The sequence below is a fragment of the Mesocricetus auratus genome, unplaced genomic scaffold (assembly GCF_017639785.1).
Source record: "Mesocricetus auratus isolate SY011 unplaced genomic scaffold, BCM_Maur_2.0 Super-Scaffold_4256, whole genome shotgun sequence".
In the NCBI taxonomy this organism is placed as follows: Eukaryota; Metazoa; Chordata; class Mammalia; order Rodentia; family Cricetidae; genus Mesocricetus; species Mesocricetus auratus.
Genome location: NW_024429182.1, coordinates 36,018,584 through 36,039,004, shown reverse-complemented (window position 1 = coordinate 36,039,004; position 20,421 = coordinate 36,018,584). Strand labels below are relative to the sequence as shown.

General features: G+C 42.1%; 1 protein-coding gene across 4 annotated transcripts in view; it reads right to left on the bottom strand.

The window, feature by feature from the left end:
- Positions 1-20,421, bottom strand: part of Pip5k1b (phosphatidylinositol-4-phosphate 5-kinase type 1 beta) — a 265,421-nt gene that overhangs the window by 76,247 nt on the left and 168,753 nt on the right. For all 4 annotated transcript variants that reach the window (XM_040746216.1, XM_040746229.1, XM_040746219.1 and 1 more), the window contains exons 6-7: positions 19,749-19,901; positions 15,269-15,568 (exon numbers count right to left, since the gene is read on the bottom strand). In XM_040746216.1, coding sequence (XP_040602150.1) covers positions 15,269-15,568; positions 19,749-19,901 — 453 coding nt within the window. The remainder of the gene's footprint in view (positions 1-15,268; positions 15,569-19,748; positions 19,902-20,421) is intronic.

Below are 20,421 nucleotides of genomic sequence, written 5' to 3'. Positions count from 1 at the left end.
CATAAGCCCCGTGACCCTAGGTGGGTATCCTTATAAATAAAATTGTTGTAACAATATTGCCTATTAAATATGGTGCTTGTGAAAATTAAATATGGCAATCCTGATGAAGAGCTTAGGAAAATTCCTCATCTAAAGTAACCACTCAATTAATTGCTATCTAGATTCATTATGATAATTTCATTGCGAGCCATTCCTTGTACTAGTTTGAGAAAACACACATACCACTCACTAGAAGCAAACACCTCTGGAGTTCCAATTCTGAAAACAAAAATTCATTGAAAAGCCAACAAAATACAGATGCATTCCAGTCTGCTCATGGTTGTGGGTTTTTTTTTTTTTTTTTTGGTGGTGGTGGGGGAAGTCCTGATTTCTTTAAAAGCGGTGGGCTTTTAATTATGGTTTTGGGATTAAGATAAATTATGGGCCCAACATTTATATTCTTATTCTCCCAGTCAACTCATTAAAGGAACTGACTTATCTGCCAGAAGCACAAGAGTAAGCAATGCCTATGACCCCACTCCAGTTCATCAGGCAGGTGCACACTTGTTTCCAGAGAGTCTGCCTCAGTCACTGTGGCTGGTGCCTCTGTATGTGTACAGCTACTATTCGAAGCACACGCTACCATAAAAACACAGGGGCCCTTCCATCTCATAAAAACAGAGGGGCTCTTCCATCTCATAAAAACAGAGGGGCTCTTCCATCTCATAAAAACACAGGGGCCCTTCCATCTCGCTGGAGCCATGCTTTTCCCCCTCACCGAAAGGACACAGGAATCATAGTCAGAGCTACAGAAAACTCGAATCAAGTCAATGTGGCAAGGCTTTAAAAGGTGATGTTCCCTTCTCACTCCAGAACCATTTAAAGTCAGGAATTTAGTCGGAACACACCTGGGAAGACCGGGGAGTGCGTCAACAGTCTTGGTAAGAGACCATGACACTTGGAAGGGGGTGGGGCAGCAGAGCAGTGGGCACGTGACGAAGATGACCTGCTTATGTCAGCCCCTCAGAGTGCAGCACTAGATTACGTGTGTGTAACTCTGCGGTCTGGCTTAGCTACCACCATCCTATAGAAGTTCCTGAATTGTTACCTTTGGCTTGTTCTCATTCCTGTATACTCCCAGTGGCCTCTGGGTATTCTGAGGTTTCTAAACAGTCCACATTGTAACTCTAAACTCTTGTTTTGTTCCAAACCAATTCTTTCCCCTGGCTTCCCTCTTTTATTTGAAATCACTGCAATGTAAATTTTAGACTCCAAGGACCCCTTTCCTTTCATTAGCTGCCCAGTTCTGCAGCTGGTGTTATCAAAACACTCCCCTTCTCTAATCACTCCATTCCAACATCCCATTTGGATCTGTTCAGTGACCCCTTTGCCTGACTAGGTCACATCACATCCCTACTAAGAGCCTCCTGACCTGCCTTTGTGTGGTGGTGAGGCCTCAATTTCACATCCAAGGTCTTTACTATCAAGGCTGCAGTCTGTGTCTCCTTGTTTGACACCAGCCTAGATTCACCTCCTGGCTACTTAAATTCCTAAGTTACTCCCAAGGGTGCCCAGAGGATGTAAGTCCTCATGTTTTTAGTCATGCTACTTCTTCTACAGACTTTTTAGTTTTTCAACTCAGAGGGGATTTTTACATTCCTAACTCATATGGCAATTCCATGAAAACTACATTACTACAGCACAAACGATTGGGAACAGGTGTTCTCTTTAAGTCCCAAACATTTTAAGTGTACCTCTGTGCTAAAAGCTCTAGACCAGGTTATACTTTCAGTTTTCATATCATAAAGAAGATACTGGGCTCACCAAAGGCTTGTTCTATTCTGTGCTTCCTGTGGTAGATGGACTGTGCATTGGTCATATTGGTCCATGTCTACATACAAATAAAAAAACTCAACAACAAAGCATATCTATCTAATACGTTTCTGAGCTTGGTATCATGATTACGAGGCCTCTGCAAAAATTCCAGCACTGAAAACATTTACTGTGCTTATATGCTGTGTTGTCAGGAAAACGAACCTAAAAGCTCCCTGTGTTTTCAAAGCTACTTACATTACGGGCATTTTGTACTCCGTTCAAAGGGAAAACTAAGATGATATTTGCAGACACTGTCATTTACTGTTTAGTGTGCACACAACGAAATGGCCGATAAAAGAGAGGTTGTTTTGCTGTAAATGAGGCTGGGTTGTAGGCCGGGAAGCCCATTACATTGCTCTTTGGGAAGCCTGTCATAGGCTCCGTTAAGAACGGACTCTTTAATTACTCAAGAACATTTGAGACTGGCTCTAAGATGGAGGCTGAATTGTGTAATACATAGAATTAAAAAGGATTCAGAAAAAATTAGAAATTTGGATACTGCCTATTTTATGGCTAGAATTATTTTAATATAACATTTAACATTTAATATGAATTTAAATGTAGGATACAATATATTGGGTATTTTATTTTTTGAAATTAAAATACAATTATACCATCCCCCTCCCCTTCACCAAATCCCTTCCATGTCTCTCTCCCTTGTACTTCCTCAAATTCATGACCTTGTTTTCTTTAATTTAAAAAGGGATCCTTAATATTAGGAAACTGAAACACATATCAATAAAAATTGTATAGAAAGAAAGGAAGGAAGGAAGAACAAAAAAAAGAAAGTGCAAGATTGGCTTTGAGTTGAAAATGGACATGGGACATATATGCATATACATACAGGTATAAATATACACATGTGTGTATGTGTACTTATGCATATATGTACATACATGTATATCAATTGTAGCATTTTGCCTGTTTTTATGTATGTTCTTCCAAATGCTTAGAAGAAATGCATTTTGATATTTGGTTAGATAGTTGGCCTCTGCCTGAGAATCTGACGGGCTGGTGATGGGACCTATGAGAAACAGATCAGAAACAGGGGCAGAAACCACAGTGGGCCAGGCAGGAGGCTGGCTTGTGCTCTCTGCTCCTCTCAACTGCTCATTCTTTGTCCAAAGACCAAACAAACACTAAAATGTGGAGCTGGACAAGAGATTCATAAGGCCCCTGGGTAATTTCTCTAGCTGGTCTATATATAGTAACTAAATAAGGGGTTACTAACTGATACAAAATATTTGTAGTAATCCAATAAGATAAGTTAATTAAAAATGGTATCCTGGAGGTTTTATGCAAATAGCCATCCCTGGAATGAACTGATTTGAAGAAAAATGGATCCAGTGACCTGTTACTGCTGGAAAAGTCAGCCCCTCAGAGTATAGCACTAGACTGTGTATACGTGCAAGTCCAGTTAGAGCAGAATGCTGTCTTTTTCACTTAACTTAATTTCCTCAATAAAGCTCAGAGAGTTCTTTGCTAATGTAATAAAGAGAAAATACAGACATATAATTTTAGCTAGTAAATCAGAATGGATTAAATATTAAATCCTTAGTTTAGTTATAGGCTGGCACCACAGTCATCCAGAACTCCGGACTATGCAGTACTGACCAGCACAAAGGCGACTTTCACTTAAAAACTTGAAGTGACAGATTTATGCTCTATACTTTAGAAACAATCACCTATCACCCAAGGTTTTCTATGCATACATGTATATCTATGTGTACAGCAACATATATGTATCTTTCATATATATGGTTGCTTTGAAACAGAGTTTACCTGGTTCAGGTTGACCTTGAACCTGCCTCAGTCTCACTTAAATTTCTCGGTGACATGCTATTTAAAATCACAAGTAGCAACAAATACGACGAAGATGACGATGGCAACAACCACAGCAGAAATCAGTACACATTTCCGATCTTCAGACGTTAAGACAAGGAAATTATTTCTCAGGCCTGGCTGGGTCCACAACCTCCCAGTTTCCCTTTTCTGCTCTTTCTATAGATTTTTTTTGGTTTCCATTTGAATGAAAGGGAGGGTTATAAAAATTAGTGCTATGATAACCCTGCAGTTAGTGTAACTAATGAGAATTTTCAACAGTTGCTCACCCAGGAGTCACTGCCATGGATCTAGTCCCCAGCTGTTCCCTGTAACAATCTCACATCTCAGAAAGAGCTCTTGTTTTAATGTTCGTAGGATTTCCTAGTCGCACATGTTGTAAGAGTTGGCAAGTGTCAACAGGCTTCATTATGGTTGTCATTGAACTTTAAGAATGAAATGTTTGGACTACTTATCTTCCTTGAGATCCATCGCTTACCACTACCCCCTCCCTTCCCTTCCCCCTCCTGGAAAGTGAAAATCCAATTGTCTTGTTTCAAACTGTCTACTTTGGCAAAGCCTTTTCCAGATTCCTCCAGAACCTACCCCGGCAGCTCATCATCAGAGTCTGAGGACTCCCATAGTGGCCTTCTATCCTTTCATAACTATAGTTGGGTTATGACATACGGTTTTCATTCCAGTGATGGAGGACCATGGGATCAGACTCAGAGGGACCTGGGTATGAGGCCCTGTAAGTTCAGCAGACCCAGGAAGCTTAATCCTATGCAGTCTCCATCTGTCAAGAAAGTGCCTGTGCCACTTGCTAGTGTTAATGTAAGGATAGCTCTGCCTCTAAGAGCGAGCACTGCCTAATTCAAAGCAGGTCCACAATCAGTGTTAACTGAGGCAGTCTATGGAGGAGCTGAGCCTGGGAAATATGTATGGTCCACAATCATGTATTGTACATATATTTGATGAATTCATAGTAGACACTATGTATTTTAAGTGGCTTAAACTACTTTGGTATCTATAGGTTATATCAAAGATAGAACATTTTTTCTTCCAAAATTGGGATAACTGATTTTGCAAAATACTGAGAATTATGTGTCTGGCTTACACTGAGGGATCTTTTGCTCGGTAGTAAGTTGGGAATGAGCAACACCAAATAATACATTTTTTTTTACAGTTACCCTGTCACCATCCCACGTTGACCATCTGTCCCTCCTGTTACTATCAGCAGGAGACTCTTTCCAACCAGTCACATGTACTGCAGCTAACCTGCAGCAATTGGCAAAAACTGGGACAAACATCAGCCCCTTGCAAGGCTCATGAACAACTGTAATGTGTAGACAGTTTTAAATGGGAGAATTAATCATCATCTAAATCAGTGGCCGAGGAGAATGAGACATCAACACAGCTGCAGCTTACTAGCCATTTGCACATGCCAGTCAAAGGAGCAATACAATTTCAGTTATAGTATATACAATACAACAGCCAACAAATGTGTAAGGGCAACACAACTGACTCTGGTTCCCTTTCAGGACAAGTCATGAGTGGACTATTGCCAAAATCTGCTTTTTATTACCTTAATGCTTAGGTAAGATCCACTGTGTCCAAAACTTTTGCTCTTGTTAGTGCTAGGCTTCCTCAGAAGGTGACACTGAAGGGAGTTGTCCAGCAGGCTGTGGATGGGGAACTAAAGTCACTTGGTTTCTGTTCTTACAGAAATTAGAGCCTAGTGCAGACATTAAAGTCAGAGCAGTAATCACTGGGCAATGGGGACTACAGAATGTCTGCAGTGATGACTACAGAATGGTTTTGGATGAAGCACTAAGGAGAATTTAGCATCATGGACATGCTTATTGTGAGAAACACACACCTGAAATCCCAGAGCCTTAAGCTTCCTTGCATCAGCACCCACAGGCCTGTTATCAGCTTCTGGGCTGAACTGTGGATTTTTTTCATATCCCCTTTCAGCTCTCTCCAACACTCTTCAGATGCTTCTCTGCTGGCCTCAGCCTTTGCTTTCCTGGAGTGCAAACTCAGGTGAGGTTTCAACAAGAGGCCAGTCAGTACACCGATAGAATGACCAAAACTAAATGAGGAAGTGCCATTAGTAAACACTGATGGGGATAAGAACACAGATCATTCACTCCAGCTTGTGAGAAGGGAGAATAGGCAGCGATGTAGGAAAAGGGGGCACCAGCTTTTTATAAAAGAAAACATGTTTTGTCATATAATATGGTAACAACACTCAAGCACTCATCCCAAAGGAAGGAAATTTTGGATCAGGTAAAAATCAGGGCAAAAATTTTCACGGTAGCTTACTTGAACCATTCAAAAATTAACCCCTTAGCTGGGTGGTGGTGGCACACTCCTTTAATCCCAGCACTCAGGTGGTAGAGGCAGATGGATCTCTATAAGTTTGAGAATAGCCTGGTCTACAGAGTGAGTTTCAGGACAACCAGAAAAACCCTGTCTTATAGAGAAACTCTGTCTCAAAAAACAAAAACAAAAACAAAAACAAACCAAAAAACCAAACCAAACCAACCAACCAATCAAACAAACAAACAGACAAAAAAACCCCTAACCCTTCCCCATCCCCATATTTTTAGCAAGTTAATATTAAGTTAGCATATTCATAATCATAAAATACCACTCGACAGCAAAAACAAGCAAACTGTTGATAAAGGATCTGATGGGAATGATCTTAAGGGCATTATAATGAGTGAAAAAACTAGCCCGCACAGCTTCATGTTGTATATAGCATTTTTTGGTAGTTTTTGTTTTAGCCCAGGCTAGCCTTGAATTCCTGCCTCTACCTCCCCAGTACTGGGACTACAGTTGTGTATCACCATACTCAGCTCTGGATACAATATTCTTGAAATGTCAAATTACGGACATGAAAAACATCCACAGTTGCCTGAGATTAGGGAAGGACTATGAAGGGGGAGGTGGCTGGGGTTAGGAAAGGGAGGCTTGGGAACCCTTGAGAAGGAGCTGCTCTGTACTTGGCCCTGGTGGGCGGATATGTAAATCTACTTAGTACATAACTGCATAGAAGCCACCCCCAGCACACATATGCTCACGCAAAACTGGAAAAGTTAAGAAGTCTTGAAGCATACCAGGAGATCACATTCAAGTCTATTTCCTGGCAGTGATATTGTGCTGAAGTCATATAAAATGCTACCTTTGGGGGACATGGGGTGAAGGGTGTATGTGATTTGTATATGACTGTCCCCAACTGTTGCAAGTGACACCATAAAAAATGAGAAAAAAAACTTTACAGGTGGAAACATTTAGAGTCCTTGCCAATACACTCTGTTCTTGTCTGTTTGCTGATGTTCTCACTAGGTGCCTGGTTTGGCTAGGTGTCTCCAGCTCCCTCTAGCTCAGGCTAGAGAGCGGAAGACACTATGCCACTGTTTCCCACAGACTCAAGGGATTCCTCCCAGCACAAACTATCTTTCATTTAGAGTTAGTTTTATTCATCTATTTGTCCCACGACTCCAAATTTGATTTCTTTTTACATTTTACAGCATGACAGTAACTAATATTGTAGATAGCAAAACCCCAATGTAATTTAAAATAGTGGAGCAAATTCAATATCATGAGGCACTACAGTGCTTGCAAAGATCTATGTGGAAAAAGAATTCGCCTGTCCTTTCTTTTTCAGGTTATCTTTGACAACAAGACAGGGCTGAGGCAGGAGGACCATGAATTTGACACTATCGTGTGGTATGTAGAAAGCAACTATGCCCCAAACCCAAAACAAATAGATACGGAAATAACAACAACAAAAACCAGAAGCAAAAACAATCCACCTATAAATCTGTCTAAATTACACTAAAAAAAATTAATAGGACATACACCTGGAGGGTAAGCACTAATCTTAATGCCAAATTAACATGAAATAAGCCATAATGCAACCTACTCAGAAATGGCCAGACACACAAGCATCCAGTACATAAACCAAGAACTTGCCATACACTGGGGCGGCTCACTTTGCTCATCAAAATGTTCCAGTAGAAACCGGTTTCATTAAATTCTCAGGGCCTATTAATATTTATGATAACAGTGATTTGTGGGAGAAAAGAAAATCGAGTTTGCGCTACTGAAAAATTAATAACTTTGCTGCTTAACAAGGAATGATAATAAATGTAGAATGACTCATTTAGGCCATTAATTATCCAAGCTGTCTCTAATATGACTCCCACTTGAAGTATTAAGAAATATTTAGGTTATAAACACAAGTTCCCAGTAATAGACTTTGTCATCCTGTCACTTTCCCTAGAGTGCTCCCAAAATATTGCAAGATGTACTAATTTGTCAAGTTTATTAAATGTATTTTCATAGCTAAATTACAACAGAGAAAAAAATAATTCCCATAAATTAAAAACAAGCACAAGACAATTCATAATTGCCCTTCCAAAATTCACACATAAAATTTCAATTACGAAATCATTTTTTGTGCTTTGCCCTGGGAGCAGCAGGGAGTGAGGTGACATGACTGCAGACAGGAAGGAACAAGGGCCTCTGAGGCATTTGGAGTTTGGCTCATGGGGATTCAAACTCAGGCCTTCTCACTTGCACAGCAAGTACTTTACCCACTGAGCCATCCGGGCAGGCCCTGGGTCCTGAAGCTAGAACAGTATTCACACGGCACAGGAAACAGTATTCACACAGGCACGCGGGAAGGGGAAGACTGAATCTGCATTGCAGACAGGCAGATTTCGCAGCCAGTGGGCCATATCTTCTCCCCTTCCCATTCGATCTTAAATGAAGTGCCCAGCAGCAGGCACGTGTATAAATCTTGCATTATAAGCAAGCCTGTTCACTGACAAATGTGAGCAGCACCATGGCCTCTTAAGTAACACCCATTTCGAAGTATTTCACCTCTTCCCGTCCCCTCCACATATCCTTTAAATAAACGGCCATAACTCTTCGCTGTGTCAGATATAACCCAGAGGGCAATCTGTCATTTGGATGTAAAATTCAGATATGAATCTGTTTATTAATCATGCTAGTCTACCTCGCTTCCATTTTAATTTTGAGGCAGATAACATCTGCATGAGGAAAAAAAAGGACTGTTTATTAGAGGGTTTTGTGCTACAATTAAGAGGCTTTAGAACCTCTCCCAGGGAAAGAGAAGACTTATACCTAAAAGAGGCAGGGGTCAATGTCAGATAAAGGTCTGACGGTCATTACAACATGGCTTCCATGGGGGAAAAAAACCACCGAAATATAAAAACACTTCTGCTAAACTAATGACTCAATGTGAGGACATCCAGTGCAGCTCTAGTCCCAAGTGATTCAAAGTGGAAATCATCAGCATTATTAAATTCTCCATGCCATTTTTGGCATGCATTTCAGCAAAACAGGATGATGCCTTCAGTGGGACTGCAAGAGTAGCTGGAGACACAGAAGTCATCACAGACATTTCTTTGGAGCAGCACCCATGCCTTCCTCTCTTTATGTTCCAATATCCTCTTTACTATTCTTTTGTTCAAACACAGTTTCCAAGAGCCATTTGCTAATTACCCACTGAGCACCAAGAGTGCAGGGACAATGGCTAGGGCTTACAGATCTGATTGTGAGAAAACAACAGGGTATTAAATCTCATGAAAGAGGTAAGGTTGGGAGAGGAGGAAGCTCCGCATGGCCTTCTCAGAGGAAGGGGTGTCTTGGGAGTCCTCACATGAGTAAGGGAGGGTGAGAAAAGAAGACAGGAAATCATGGTCTGGCAGAGTAAGCCAAGAGACTAAGGCAGTACACTTGGGGGGGGGGAGGGCGTGAGCTGGAAGCTAGTGGTACTGAAAATTAGTGAAGAGGCTTTGAAGTTCCAGATGAATACCCCATGGTTTCCACTAAGGCAGATCCAATAAGGTGGATTCCTGTTGTACTTAGGAGACAGACTGGATGGGACATGACAATTTACTGTGTGTGGAGAGAGTGGAGAGAGGAAGAAAAGAAAACACATTAAGAGTCAGGGCACTGATTTGGGCAACTAGCTACTTGATGGTTATGTTGTTTGGACCACAGTAGCCAAGAAGAGCTGCAGGCTTGGGGAAGACAACACAGCCCACGGAAGAACAGTTTTCACACGGATGCCCATCTTGGTTTTTCTACCATGTGAAAGCCTGAAGAGACTGGATTCCTACTTTCTGATTGTGTCAGCAAGTGACCTATGACGTACCGTCTGTCATCATCTTTCTCTGAAACAACTTCACTGATAGAAGTGGATAGCCATCACAATGCACTGACAGAATTGGATGGCTAGGAAATGCTTCAAGAAAGGGGAACAGTTATGTACAAATCTGAATTCCCCCATGCACAGGCAGTAAGGAGTACCAATGTGGGGATGGGGAGGTCCTGGGACCAAATGCTCACATTTGGAAAAGGCCCTTTGGATTCTGTGTGGGAACCAGATGCAGCAGGTTTGGAGCATATGATTAGTTTTCAGGAAGAGTTTCATGTGGTTCATGCATCACGGGATGAAGCTGGTGAGGGACTGGTCATCGCAAAGGGAAGGCTGACACCCAGGGGCTAATGCATCACCAGGAAAATCAGACAGAGAGATGGGGATTTTTCCTAGAGGGCTTGCTGTACAGTGACTCGATATAGCCCAATTCAAAAGAGAGTCCAGACAGAATAGTTTTCGACTGGAAGCAGGGAAGCAATCCACAGGGAATAAGGGACAACACAAATCGAGCTGGCTCAATGAGTCACACAGGGATCTCCCAACAGCTCTCAGACCAAGGGAAATGGAATCTCCTAGTCTGAGAGGTTATGGCAGAATGTGGAAGAAAGGATGGAGGGCGGGCAGAAAGCTGGGGAATAAAACAAGCAGTTAGCAGGGTCTCTGTGCCTGTTCAGAAAATCACAGAGAAGCTGGGGGCCAACTGCTGTGTGGCCTTTATCTTGTATTTGTTTATTTTTAGGTAATTGTGCACAGTAATAGATTTAATGATGAAATTTCATCCAGTTGTATCATATACCATGCCCATGTTCATCTCTTCTGTTTCCTTTTCCTCTTCTTTCTGACTCCTTTCTGTTTCCCCCAAATAAGTCCTGCTTCTGTTCCATGTCACACATGCATGCATATATTCTAAACTTCACACACGATGCAATACTGCCTTTCTGAAGCAGACTTGCTTAACAGGATGATACTCATTCTGAAGCACTTATTTTGCTTAACAGGATGATACTCATTCTGAAGCACTTATTTTGCTTAACAGAATGATACTCCTCAATTTCATCTGTCTTCCTGTAAATGACCTAATTTCATTCTTTATGAGATCACATTTTCTTTACTCATTCATCTATCGATGGACACCTATGCTAATTACAAACCTTGGCTGCTATAAATTGTGCTGCAATAGACATGGACGTGCAAGTGTCTCTGTGGTGGGTTGACAGGTTTCTCTGGGTAATATGTTCAAGAGCAGCAAGGCTGGATTATATGGTAGCTCTATTTTTACTTTTTGAGGAACCTCCATACTCATTTCCATAGTGTCTAGACTAATTTACATTTCTATCAATAGAGCATACGAGTTCTGGAGGTCTAGTGGATTTGTTATTTGAGTCCTCAATAGGGCCCTCCAAACACCTTCTCTCTCACCTCACATGCCTTCCCTAATTATTAGCTGTGGCAATGCATAACTATAATCACTGGAATGTGTCATGCTATTTCATACCTTATATATATTGCTTTTTTCTTCTTACAAATATTTCTACTGCTTTGCCTACCAAGAGAATTCCTTTCATCCTTCAATATCAAGCTATGTCATCACCTACTCTGACCCTTATAATACATGGCATCACCGCATCTCTCATACTGTCTGGCAATTGATCAAACATAGAGGTCACCCATCCATGTTCAGCAATGAGGTCACCAACATGAGCCTGGTTCCCCTTTCTCCCACTGGAGCACCGCCATAAAGATGTTCTATGATTGATTTATATCTGGAGCCTCACACAGACAGTAAGTAGGGTTTTAACAGAAGAGATTCCCAGATGTTAGGCACCAGTACCAGCCTTGGAGTGTCCCCACAGCCACCTTCGATCCCCAGACTCCATCAGCCACACTAAGGCTCAGTTCTGAAGAGTAGAGGAGATGCACAGAAGGAAAGGCATAAAAGCCTGTGCCAAAAATGGAAAATAAACAAGTTTTAAAAACAAGCAAAATCAACACATTCCTGTATCTGTCTAATAAAAGAAAAAAAGTAATATTAAGTAAAGCAGAAGGTTAAACACTAACCATAATGGTAAATTACCATGTAATACAAAATACATCTGAGAAGAGGGAATTTTAATTGGGAAAATGCCTCCATAAGGTTAGCCTGCAAGCAAGTCTATGCGACATTTTCTTGATTAATAATTGTTGTTGGAAGACCCAGCTCGCTTTGGATGGAGCCACCCCAGGGCTCCCAGGTGGTCGTCGGTGGTATGAGAAAGCAGACTGAGCAAGTTGCCAGTGAGCCGTGTTTCTCCATTGCCTCTGCTTCATTTCTTGACTTGAGTGGTTCCTGCCATGGCTCCCCTCAATGGACTATGACCCAGGATAGGAAAGCCATATAGCCCTTTGCTCAAGTTGCTTTTGGTTATGGTACTAAGTACATCAAGAGAAACCCTAAGACAACACTAGTCAGACTTACAAAGCAATCTATGACAATGTTCCAAAGCCTGCATTGCACACTGCAGCTCTGCCCCCAGTACCAGTTACTGGATCCCGATCACAGACAACTTGGCAGGTCGGGGACTGACTGGGGTCAGGCTCAGCATTTGCATGTTCCCATACCACAGGGATGAAAGCATTTGTGATGAGAAGAGCAAGTTCCATGACTTACATTATATACAAATTCAAATGAATTTGATCCCTTAACACTGGCTTCTATGTTTCTTAGAACAACATGCTAAAAAAGTAGAAAATAAACAGGCAAATCTCCAGAGTCTCATTTTTGATGAAAAATTGTTTGACCTTGCTCTCTCAGGATTGGGCTCAGGAAACACACACACACACACACACACACACACACACACACACACAAAATCCTGTGCAATGGTATTCATATTTGACCTTTTTTCTTCCTGGCGTAGAAATAAGCAGCCTTAATAGACTATAGACAAAGGTTTTCAATATTACTGAGAAAAGGCACACACACATACACACACACACACACACACACACACACACACACACACACTCGGAGGCAGAGGGCAAGGGGAAAAACAAATCTAAGACCTGAGAGCCTTGGACTACACTCTGGGGATTTGACAGTAACTTTTCCCCCACATCCTGCAATCATAACGAAAACACAAGATAAAAGGTTTCCACTAGAATGTGTGTGTGTTTTCTTTCTTTTCTAGAAAAACATGCGTCCTCCAGATAGCTGAATAGCTCTGCAGGATATTTATTTTGCTTGCTTGGGTTCCACCACTCCTCCTATGACTTATCAAAAGATAGTAATAGGAAAAACTCCTTGAGGTTGGAGCAGGCTGCTTGCTTCTCTTCCAGAGGACCTGAGTTCATTTCCCGGCACCCAAGCCAGGGGCTCACCATAGCCTGTAACTCCAGAATCAGGGGATCCATCACCTTCCTCTAGTCTTCAAGACATCTCCATCCCCCAGGGCAGGCATATAAACACACATAAATAAAAAATAAAAAGCAGCCGTGTGGTGGAGGTGCACACCTTTAATCCCAGCACTTGGGAGGTAGAGGCAGATGGGTTTCTGTGAGTTCGAGAATGGCCTGGTCTACAGAGTGAGTAACAGGCCAGCTGGAACTACACATAGAGAAACCCTGTCTCGAAAAACAAAACAAAACAATAAAAAAAGTAAATCTTCAAAAGATCCTTAGAGTGAATCTTTAAATTTCCTTTGTTTAGATTACGTGTTTTGTTCCCAGACAGATGTGAGCTTTGTCACAGACTTGCTAAGCAACACTAGATAAGTTTTTTTTTTAAATTAGAAAAAATATTTACATATGTGGACATTTTTCCTACATGTATGCCTGCTGCCTGCAGAGGCCTGAAGAGGGTGTTGGATCCCCTGGAACTGGAGCTACAGACGGTTGTGAGCTACTATGTTGGGGCTGGGAATCAAATTTGTGTCCTCTTGAAGAGTAGCCAGTGCTTTTAACTGCTGAGCAATTTCTCTGACCTCTGAACAAGTTTCTCTCTCCAAAGCGTGCCGGTGTTCTTGTGTTCTCTCTCTCTCTCTCTCTCTCTCTCTCTCTCTCTCTCTCTCTCTCTCTCTCTCTCTCTCTCTCTCTCTCTCTCTCTCTCTTTTTCTCTCTCTCTCTCTCGTGCTGACTGGCTGTGTAGACCAGGCTGGCTTCAGATTCATAGGTCTGCTTCTTCTGTCTTCCCAAGTAGGATTATAAAAGCATGCACCACCAGAGCTCTCAGAGGGAGAAGGACGCGACTACTAATGAGTCTTAGGCTAACCCGGCACACTGTGCGCTTGATCTGCCATCGCTATGTAACAAGTAATGGGACAACAATGGTGTTAATGAGGAAAATGAATCCGAAGAGTTATTCTCATGTGCTGTCATATGTCCTACAGCAAGAGGAAAGGAAGCCCAGTGAGAGGGGAATTTCTCAGTGGGGATTCTCTGCTGCACACATTGGAGTGCTGAGCCTGCCTTCCTCACCAACAAAGCCACAGCCTGAACAGCATAACCCTTACTTCTTGTGGCATGGACTAGTGGTGTTTTCGGTTATCTAGAAAGCCTTGGTAGAGCCTAGGCCTCAGTCTGCGCCATCAGGTTGCTCAGTCCAACGATGCTCAAGGTGGCTAGCTGGGCTGACTGGACTTTCCAAGTCTCCCCGAAAAGTCATTCCAAGGTTATTTCTGGAGTGTATATTTATTAAGTCACCATCATTCTTCAGGATTATATCTTCAAGTTGTTTTTTTTTTCTCCAAAAGGATTTTTACTCACTTTTACCATATCAGAACAATTCCCCTAGGGTTTTGGTTATACATATTTATAAATTGATACGATACGGTATATGCAACCCAGGCTGGGGAACCCCTTCTCACCTCTGACAATCACATTCACAGAGCACTTGGCGCTATCTGGCTCATTGCCACTGCCCCCCAGACAGAACATTTGCAGCAAATATTCAGCGTTTGTCTGTCAAGGCTCAGCTCACAGTGGGTCTCCAGGGAGCCCTTCATCAATCCCTCTAAGTACATTTTCTCTAAATGTGTCTCTGCAGTCAAAATCCCATTCCATCCAAGATTAGAATATAACTTTCCTTGCTGGGTTCTGCATTAAATCTAAATTTCATTTCCTTTTCAACTACCTCCCCCCCCAGGGAGGAAGGAAAGTAAAAGTTCTCATTTCATTTTATCAAAGAAAGCTGACAGAGCTTATTATAAAAACCAACAAAGATGTGTTAACAGACCCCAGGTCATTCCCTTATCATCTACCATTTCCTCAGAAATCCCGAGAGCCCGGGTCAGCAGGGAAAGACTGGACTCCACATAGCCATTGTGGACCTTCTTCATGGCTGTGCTGTGGGCACGTAGCAGCTAGAGCTCTCAAGATTGAGATTATTCAAAGGAAATCACAGAGGCACTTCCTTACCCGGCAGTCTCTCTGCAGTGTCTTCATGAGGGCATTGTATGTTTCTGTATCGAAATACAGCCCCTCGTGCATGTCCTGCAGGAAATCCAGGTCCTTGAACGTTGGGTTGGGCTTCTCTCTCTCTTTTCGGGATGCTCTTCGCTTGTATGTGGACCCTTTCAGGTCATAGGTCAGGTGCATCCTCATGGCCCGCGGCAACACATTGTTCATCACTACAATACGGATGTTGATGCCGCCTGACTGCATGCAATACAGCCCATAGAATTTTGGCAGAAGAGTCCTTGGATTCTGGTTTAAATTCTAGAATGAAAAATAAAAAAGGAAAACATTTCTCCGTTCCACTTTCACCAAGTAATTTTTCATTAAAAGTTAGTTTTGAGGCTAACATGACTAAACACAGGATGTGTTGTTAATGTCCACTGTAAAAAAATTAATTTATACTTTACACTTCCTGACCTCTCTCTCCTACCTCCTCTCACCCAGCCTTATTAATCACCTTTGTTCCCCCCAGAAACTTGATCCTTTCATGTTACAGATTATTATATACCTGAAATTTTTTTCTTTTTTTGAGATTATAATAATTACATTATTTTCCCTTTCCTCCCTCTAAATCCTCCCATACAGCCTCCCTTACATTCTTTCAGACTTGTGGCCCTTTTTCTTTAATGATTGTTACCTAGATGTGTGTGTGTGTATTTAATTGAACTATAAATGAATATGAACTATAATAAATGAAATGATCAGTCTATATTATGTTGCTTGTATGTGTATGTTCAGGGATGACGATTTGGTATGGGATAACAACTGGTTGCTCAGATTTTCAAATTCCATTTCCATTTATTTGTGTGGGAACATGCAGGTGTGCACACGTCATGGCATCAAAGTGTAGGTGACAGAAAAACTTGTGCCTGGGAGTTGCCTTTCTCCTTCCAGCCTGGGGGTCCCAGGGGTTGAACCTAGGCCATCAGGCTTGGTGGCAGGTGTCTCAGTCCCTACATACGTGATTTTTATGCATCTAAGAGTCACAAATGACAAATGTGATATTTTCTGAGACTGACTCAGTTTGCTTAATACAATTACCTCCAGTTACGCTGTTTTTCCCCTACAAATGACATAATGTCATTTCACTTAATGGACCGAAAAAAAGTTCCATTGAATGAATATGTGCACCACATTTTCTTTACTTGTTCCCCTGTTGATGAGCAGCTAGGATGGATGCACAAGTGTCTGTTGATTTAAAATTTAGTTCTGCTTGCAATACTGCCTTCCTAAATGGTGTGACCAATTTGCAAGCACACCTGTAGGATTACACATTCTTATTACTCTCACCAGTACCAAATGCCAATATCTTTCTAGGCATGGCTGATGAAAATTACAGTTTTAGAAAGCTGAGTGTCACTGGTTATTGCAGAAAGTTACTGTTCTTGACGCATTTTAGCCACCTCAAAGATAATTCTGTGCTAACATCATTTGCTTATTCTTCTGTAGTTCCTCACTGCCGCAGATCTTGATCCACTCTGGGTTTCTACAATTTTCTTCTTCTACAAGGAGTAAATGTTTTCTCCTAGTATAGAAAAAACATACTGTCTAAGTTAGGGTTACTATTGTTGTGATGAAACATCATGACCACAGCAACTTGGGTAGAGGAGGGTTTATTTGGTTTCTATTTCTAGATCACAGTTCGTCATCAAAAGCAGTGAGTGAGGGAACTCAAGCAGGGCAGGAACCTGGAGGCAGGAGCTGATGCAGAGGCCATGGAGGGATGCTGCTTACTGGCTGGCTCCTCATGACTTGCTCAGCCTGCTTTCCTTCAGAACCCAGGACCACCAGATCACAGATGACATCACCCACAATGGGCTGGTTCTCCCACATCAATCACTAATTGAGAAAATGTCCTACAGCCAGATCTTATGGAGGCATTTTCTCACCTATGTTTCCTTCCTTCCAGAGAACTCCAGCTTATGCAAGTTGACACAAAACTATCCAAGGCACAAACCCATTTTTGATGCATATGAAGAGTAAGTGGTACATTTAAATCGTTTACTAAAGGACATATAACAAAGCATGTGATATAATGGATCATTGAGATAGCTCAGTAGGTAACAGCAGTTGCTCCTAAGCCTTGACAGTCTAAGTTTGGTCCTTGGGAATCACACGGTGGAAGGAGAAAACTGGTATATAAGTCATGAGCAGGGTCTCAGAGCTGGCACTCAGTCCTGAACAATTAGTCTCCAGCCATGTTGAGGACAGGATCGCCCCAGTCCTGGTAGAGGTAAGAGCTCTCTGGTGTCTTGGCTGTTTTGCTTTTCTAATCTTCATCTTGAACCCCAATATCTGTCTCTGGCTTTATATCTTTATATCATTCATGCTACACCCCAGCTCGCTGATCCTCCTCCTCCCCATACAGCCCCTGTTTCACTCTCAAGTCAGACAGATTTATGAACATTTGTATTGAAAGATTTAAGCAGTTTACAGTTTTTCCTGAACTGATTATTGTTCCTATGTTACACTCACTGTAACTTGTTTCCCAAAGAGAATTACAGCATCTTCCTATATGTTTACATTTAGTTTTCTAATACTTTTTGCCATGAATTACTGTCATCACAAGCAAGATCTTTCCCCTTCTTTTTCCTCCAGCGTCTTCTAGAAAATGAAAAAAGTAGGAATCTACCTGAACATAAATTTATCTTATGTTTTGCAACACATAAGGACTCTTACTATTTCTAGAAACTTCTGATTTATTTTCTTTAATTTTTAGTTATGTGTAAGCATGTGTGTCATGCTGTACATTTGTGTGCGTGTGCTCCCAGAGGCCAGAAGAGTTTGCCAGATCCTTGGGAGTTGGAGTTATGGACCACTGAGTGCTGGGAACTGAATTCAGGTCCTTTGGAAGACCAGAAAGTGCTCTTAACCACTGAGTCACCTCTCCAGCCCCGGGCTTATTTTCTTGAAGATCTTCTCATTGTCAATTGTGTCACAAGAACATTGAGTATACTCTTCTCTGTTCCAGAGACTACTCACAAAGTTACCTTAAGATTCCAACACAGTTGTGACAAGGGTCAATAATGGCAGGGGTTTTCCTCTATTATTTCTAGGAAGAAGACTCTGGCTTCTCCAGATCCTACATGTCTCCCCTCCTCATCCCCCTTTGAGATAGTGTCTTATTCTGAAGTACAGGCTGACCTGGAATTACTGGCCTTCGACTTAGAGTAATTCTCCATCAGCTCCTCAAGTGCTTGAATAGAAGCTATCATGCCTGGCTTCTTGGAACCCCTACAGATTGATAAATGTAGAACTTACGTGTGTCCTTATTTACTTATTTGAATGTGTGGCCTTGTTGCAGAAGCTGAGTCATTGGGGCTGGGCTTTGCGGTTTTAAAAGCCCATGCCAGGCCCCATCTCCCGCCCCCACCTTTGCCTGAAGATAAGGATGCAAAGAAGTTCTGTTACTGCCCCAGTGCCATGCCTATCCGCTTCCCACCACGATGACCATGGACTAACCCTCTACAAGTGTGAGCCAGCTCCCAATGAAATGCTTCTCTTTATAAGAGTTGCCTTGGTCATGGTGACTCCTTACAGCAATAGTAGAGTACCTAAGAGGCCTGTTCAACTTATGGCTCTGAATTCCAGCATGCAGCATATAAGAAAGGCTAGTATAGATCAGATGCTGTTGTATGGCCTAGGAGCTGGGATATAGCCTCTGGTAGCCGGACCTCTGTAGCTTGCTCGCACAACTGCAGTGCCTAAGGTTGCTCTAAGTATTAAGGGACTTAATGGGAATGATACTCAAAAACTTGCTTAACCAGGACAGGCAATCAACGAATGTCACCATCCATAGAATGACAACTGGTGGGTGTGAAGAGCATTACTTCCTGCCCCTTCCTTGATCACTACAACGACATCGCAAAAACACTGTTTCCCAGCTTCTAGAGGACAAGGGTGCAAAGGTTCAGCAGCAGCAGGGCCACAGTGAGATAATGACTGAGGTGTGCTTAAACCTAGGACTGTGATTCAGCAACTACGCTTCACCACTCGGTTCTCATTTACATCATTTCCTCTTTTGATACAGGGTCTCTCAGTGTCTCGCAGGCTGGCCTTGAAATCATGATCCTTCTGCCTCAGCCTCCCAAATGTTGGGCTAACAGGTGCACTCTACCATTTTTGGTTATCACTTCTTAGAATTATTATTATTATTAGTGTGTATATATGGATGTGATTTGTGGACACACACGTGCCATGATCAGAGGATGATTTTGTGAAGTTGGTTTTCTCCTTCTACCATGGCAGTCCTGGAGATTGAACTCAGTTTACCAGGCTTACATCGTAAGTGCTTTAGCCCACTGACCTATCTTGCTGGCACCTGGTTATTCTTAAAATCTCTTCAACATAGTCTGAATGCAAAGGAAAAAAAAAACAAAATCACACAGACAGGAACAAAGAATAAATCCTAAGGCAGAGACGGTAGCCCTGTGCCCCTTACCATGTAATAGCCAGGCAGCAATTTTTGCAAGAACTCTGCTTCTTTATGTTGAACGGTTTTGATGATAAATTCATCATCACTGGTCACAAAAAACAAGGATCCACTGGCTCCAGGATTGGACAGCTCTATCAGAGGCTCACTGCAGATGGAGTACTGAAAAAGTTAAAAAAAATAAACACATATAAAATCATTTCATGAATGTATGTACATACTTATTGATGTATTCACAGTGCTGGACTGAATCCAGGACCTTGTCAGGCTTGGTAGATGTTCTCTGATGAGTCTCAATGCCCACTCCTAAGCAAACTTTTAAAGCTAACTTTTGGGACCAGCAGCCGTGTATGCAGCTGGGTGAAGTGGTTTGTACCCGGACCTGGAGTGGCTGAGACAGGAACACAGATCCCTGGAGCTCCAGAGCCACCTAGTCTTGCAGAATCAGTGAGCCCCAGTTTAGTGAGAGGTCTTGTCTCAAAATAATACAGAGAATGAACAGTAGAAGAGAACATCTGACATTGATTCTCGCCTCCTACCCCTCCACACACATGCATGTGGCTGCACATACATATGTGCGCACAAGAACATGTACACATGGATATACCAAATACATGCAAAATTAAATTATACTCTTATTTTTGAGATAGGGTCTCTCTGTGTAGGCCAAGATGATCTCAAA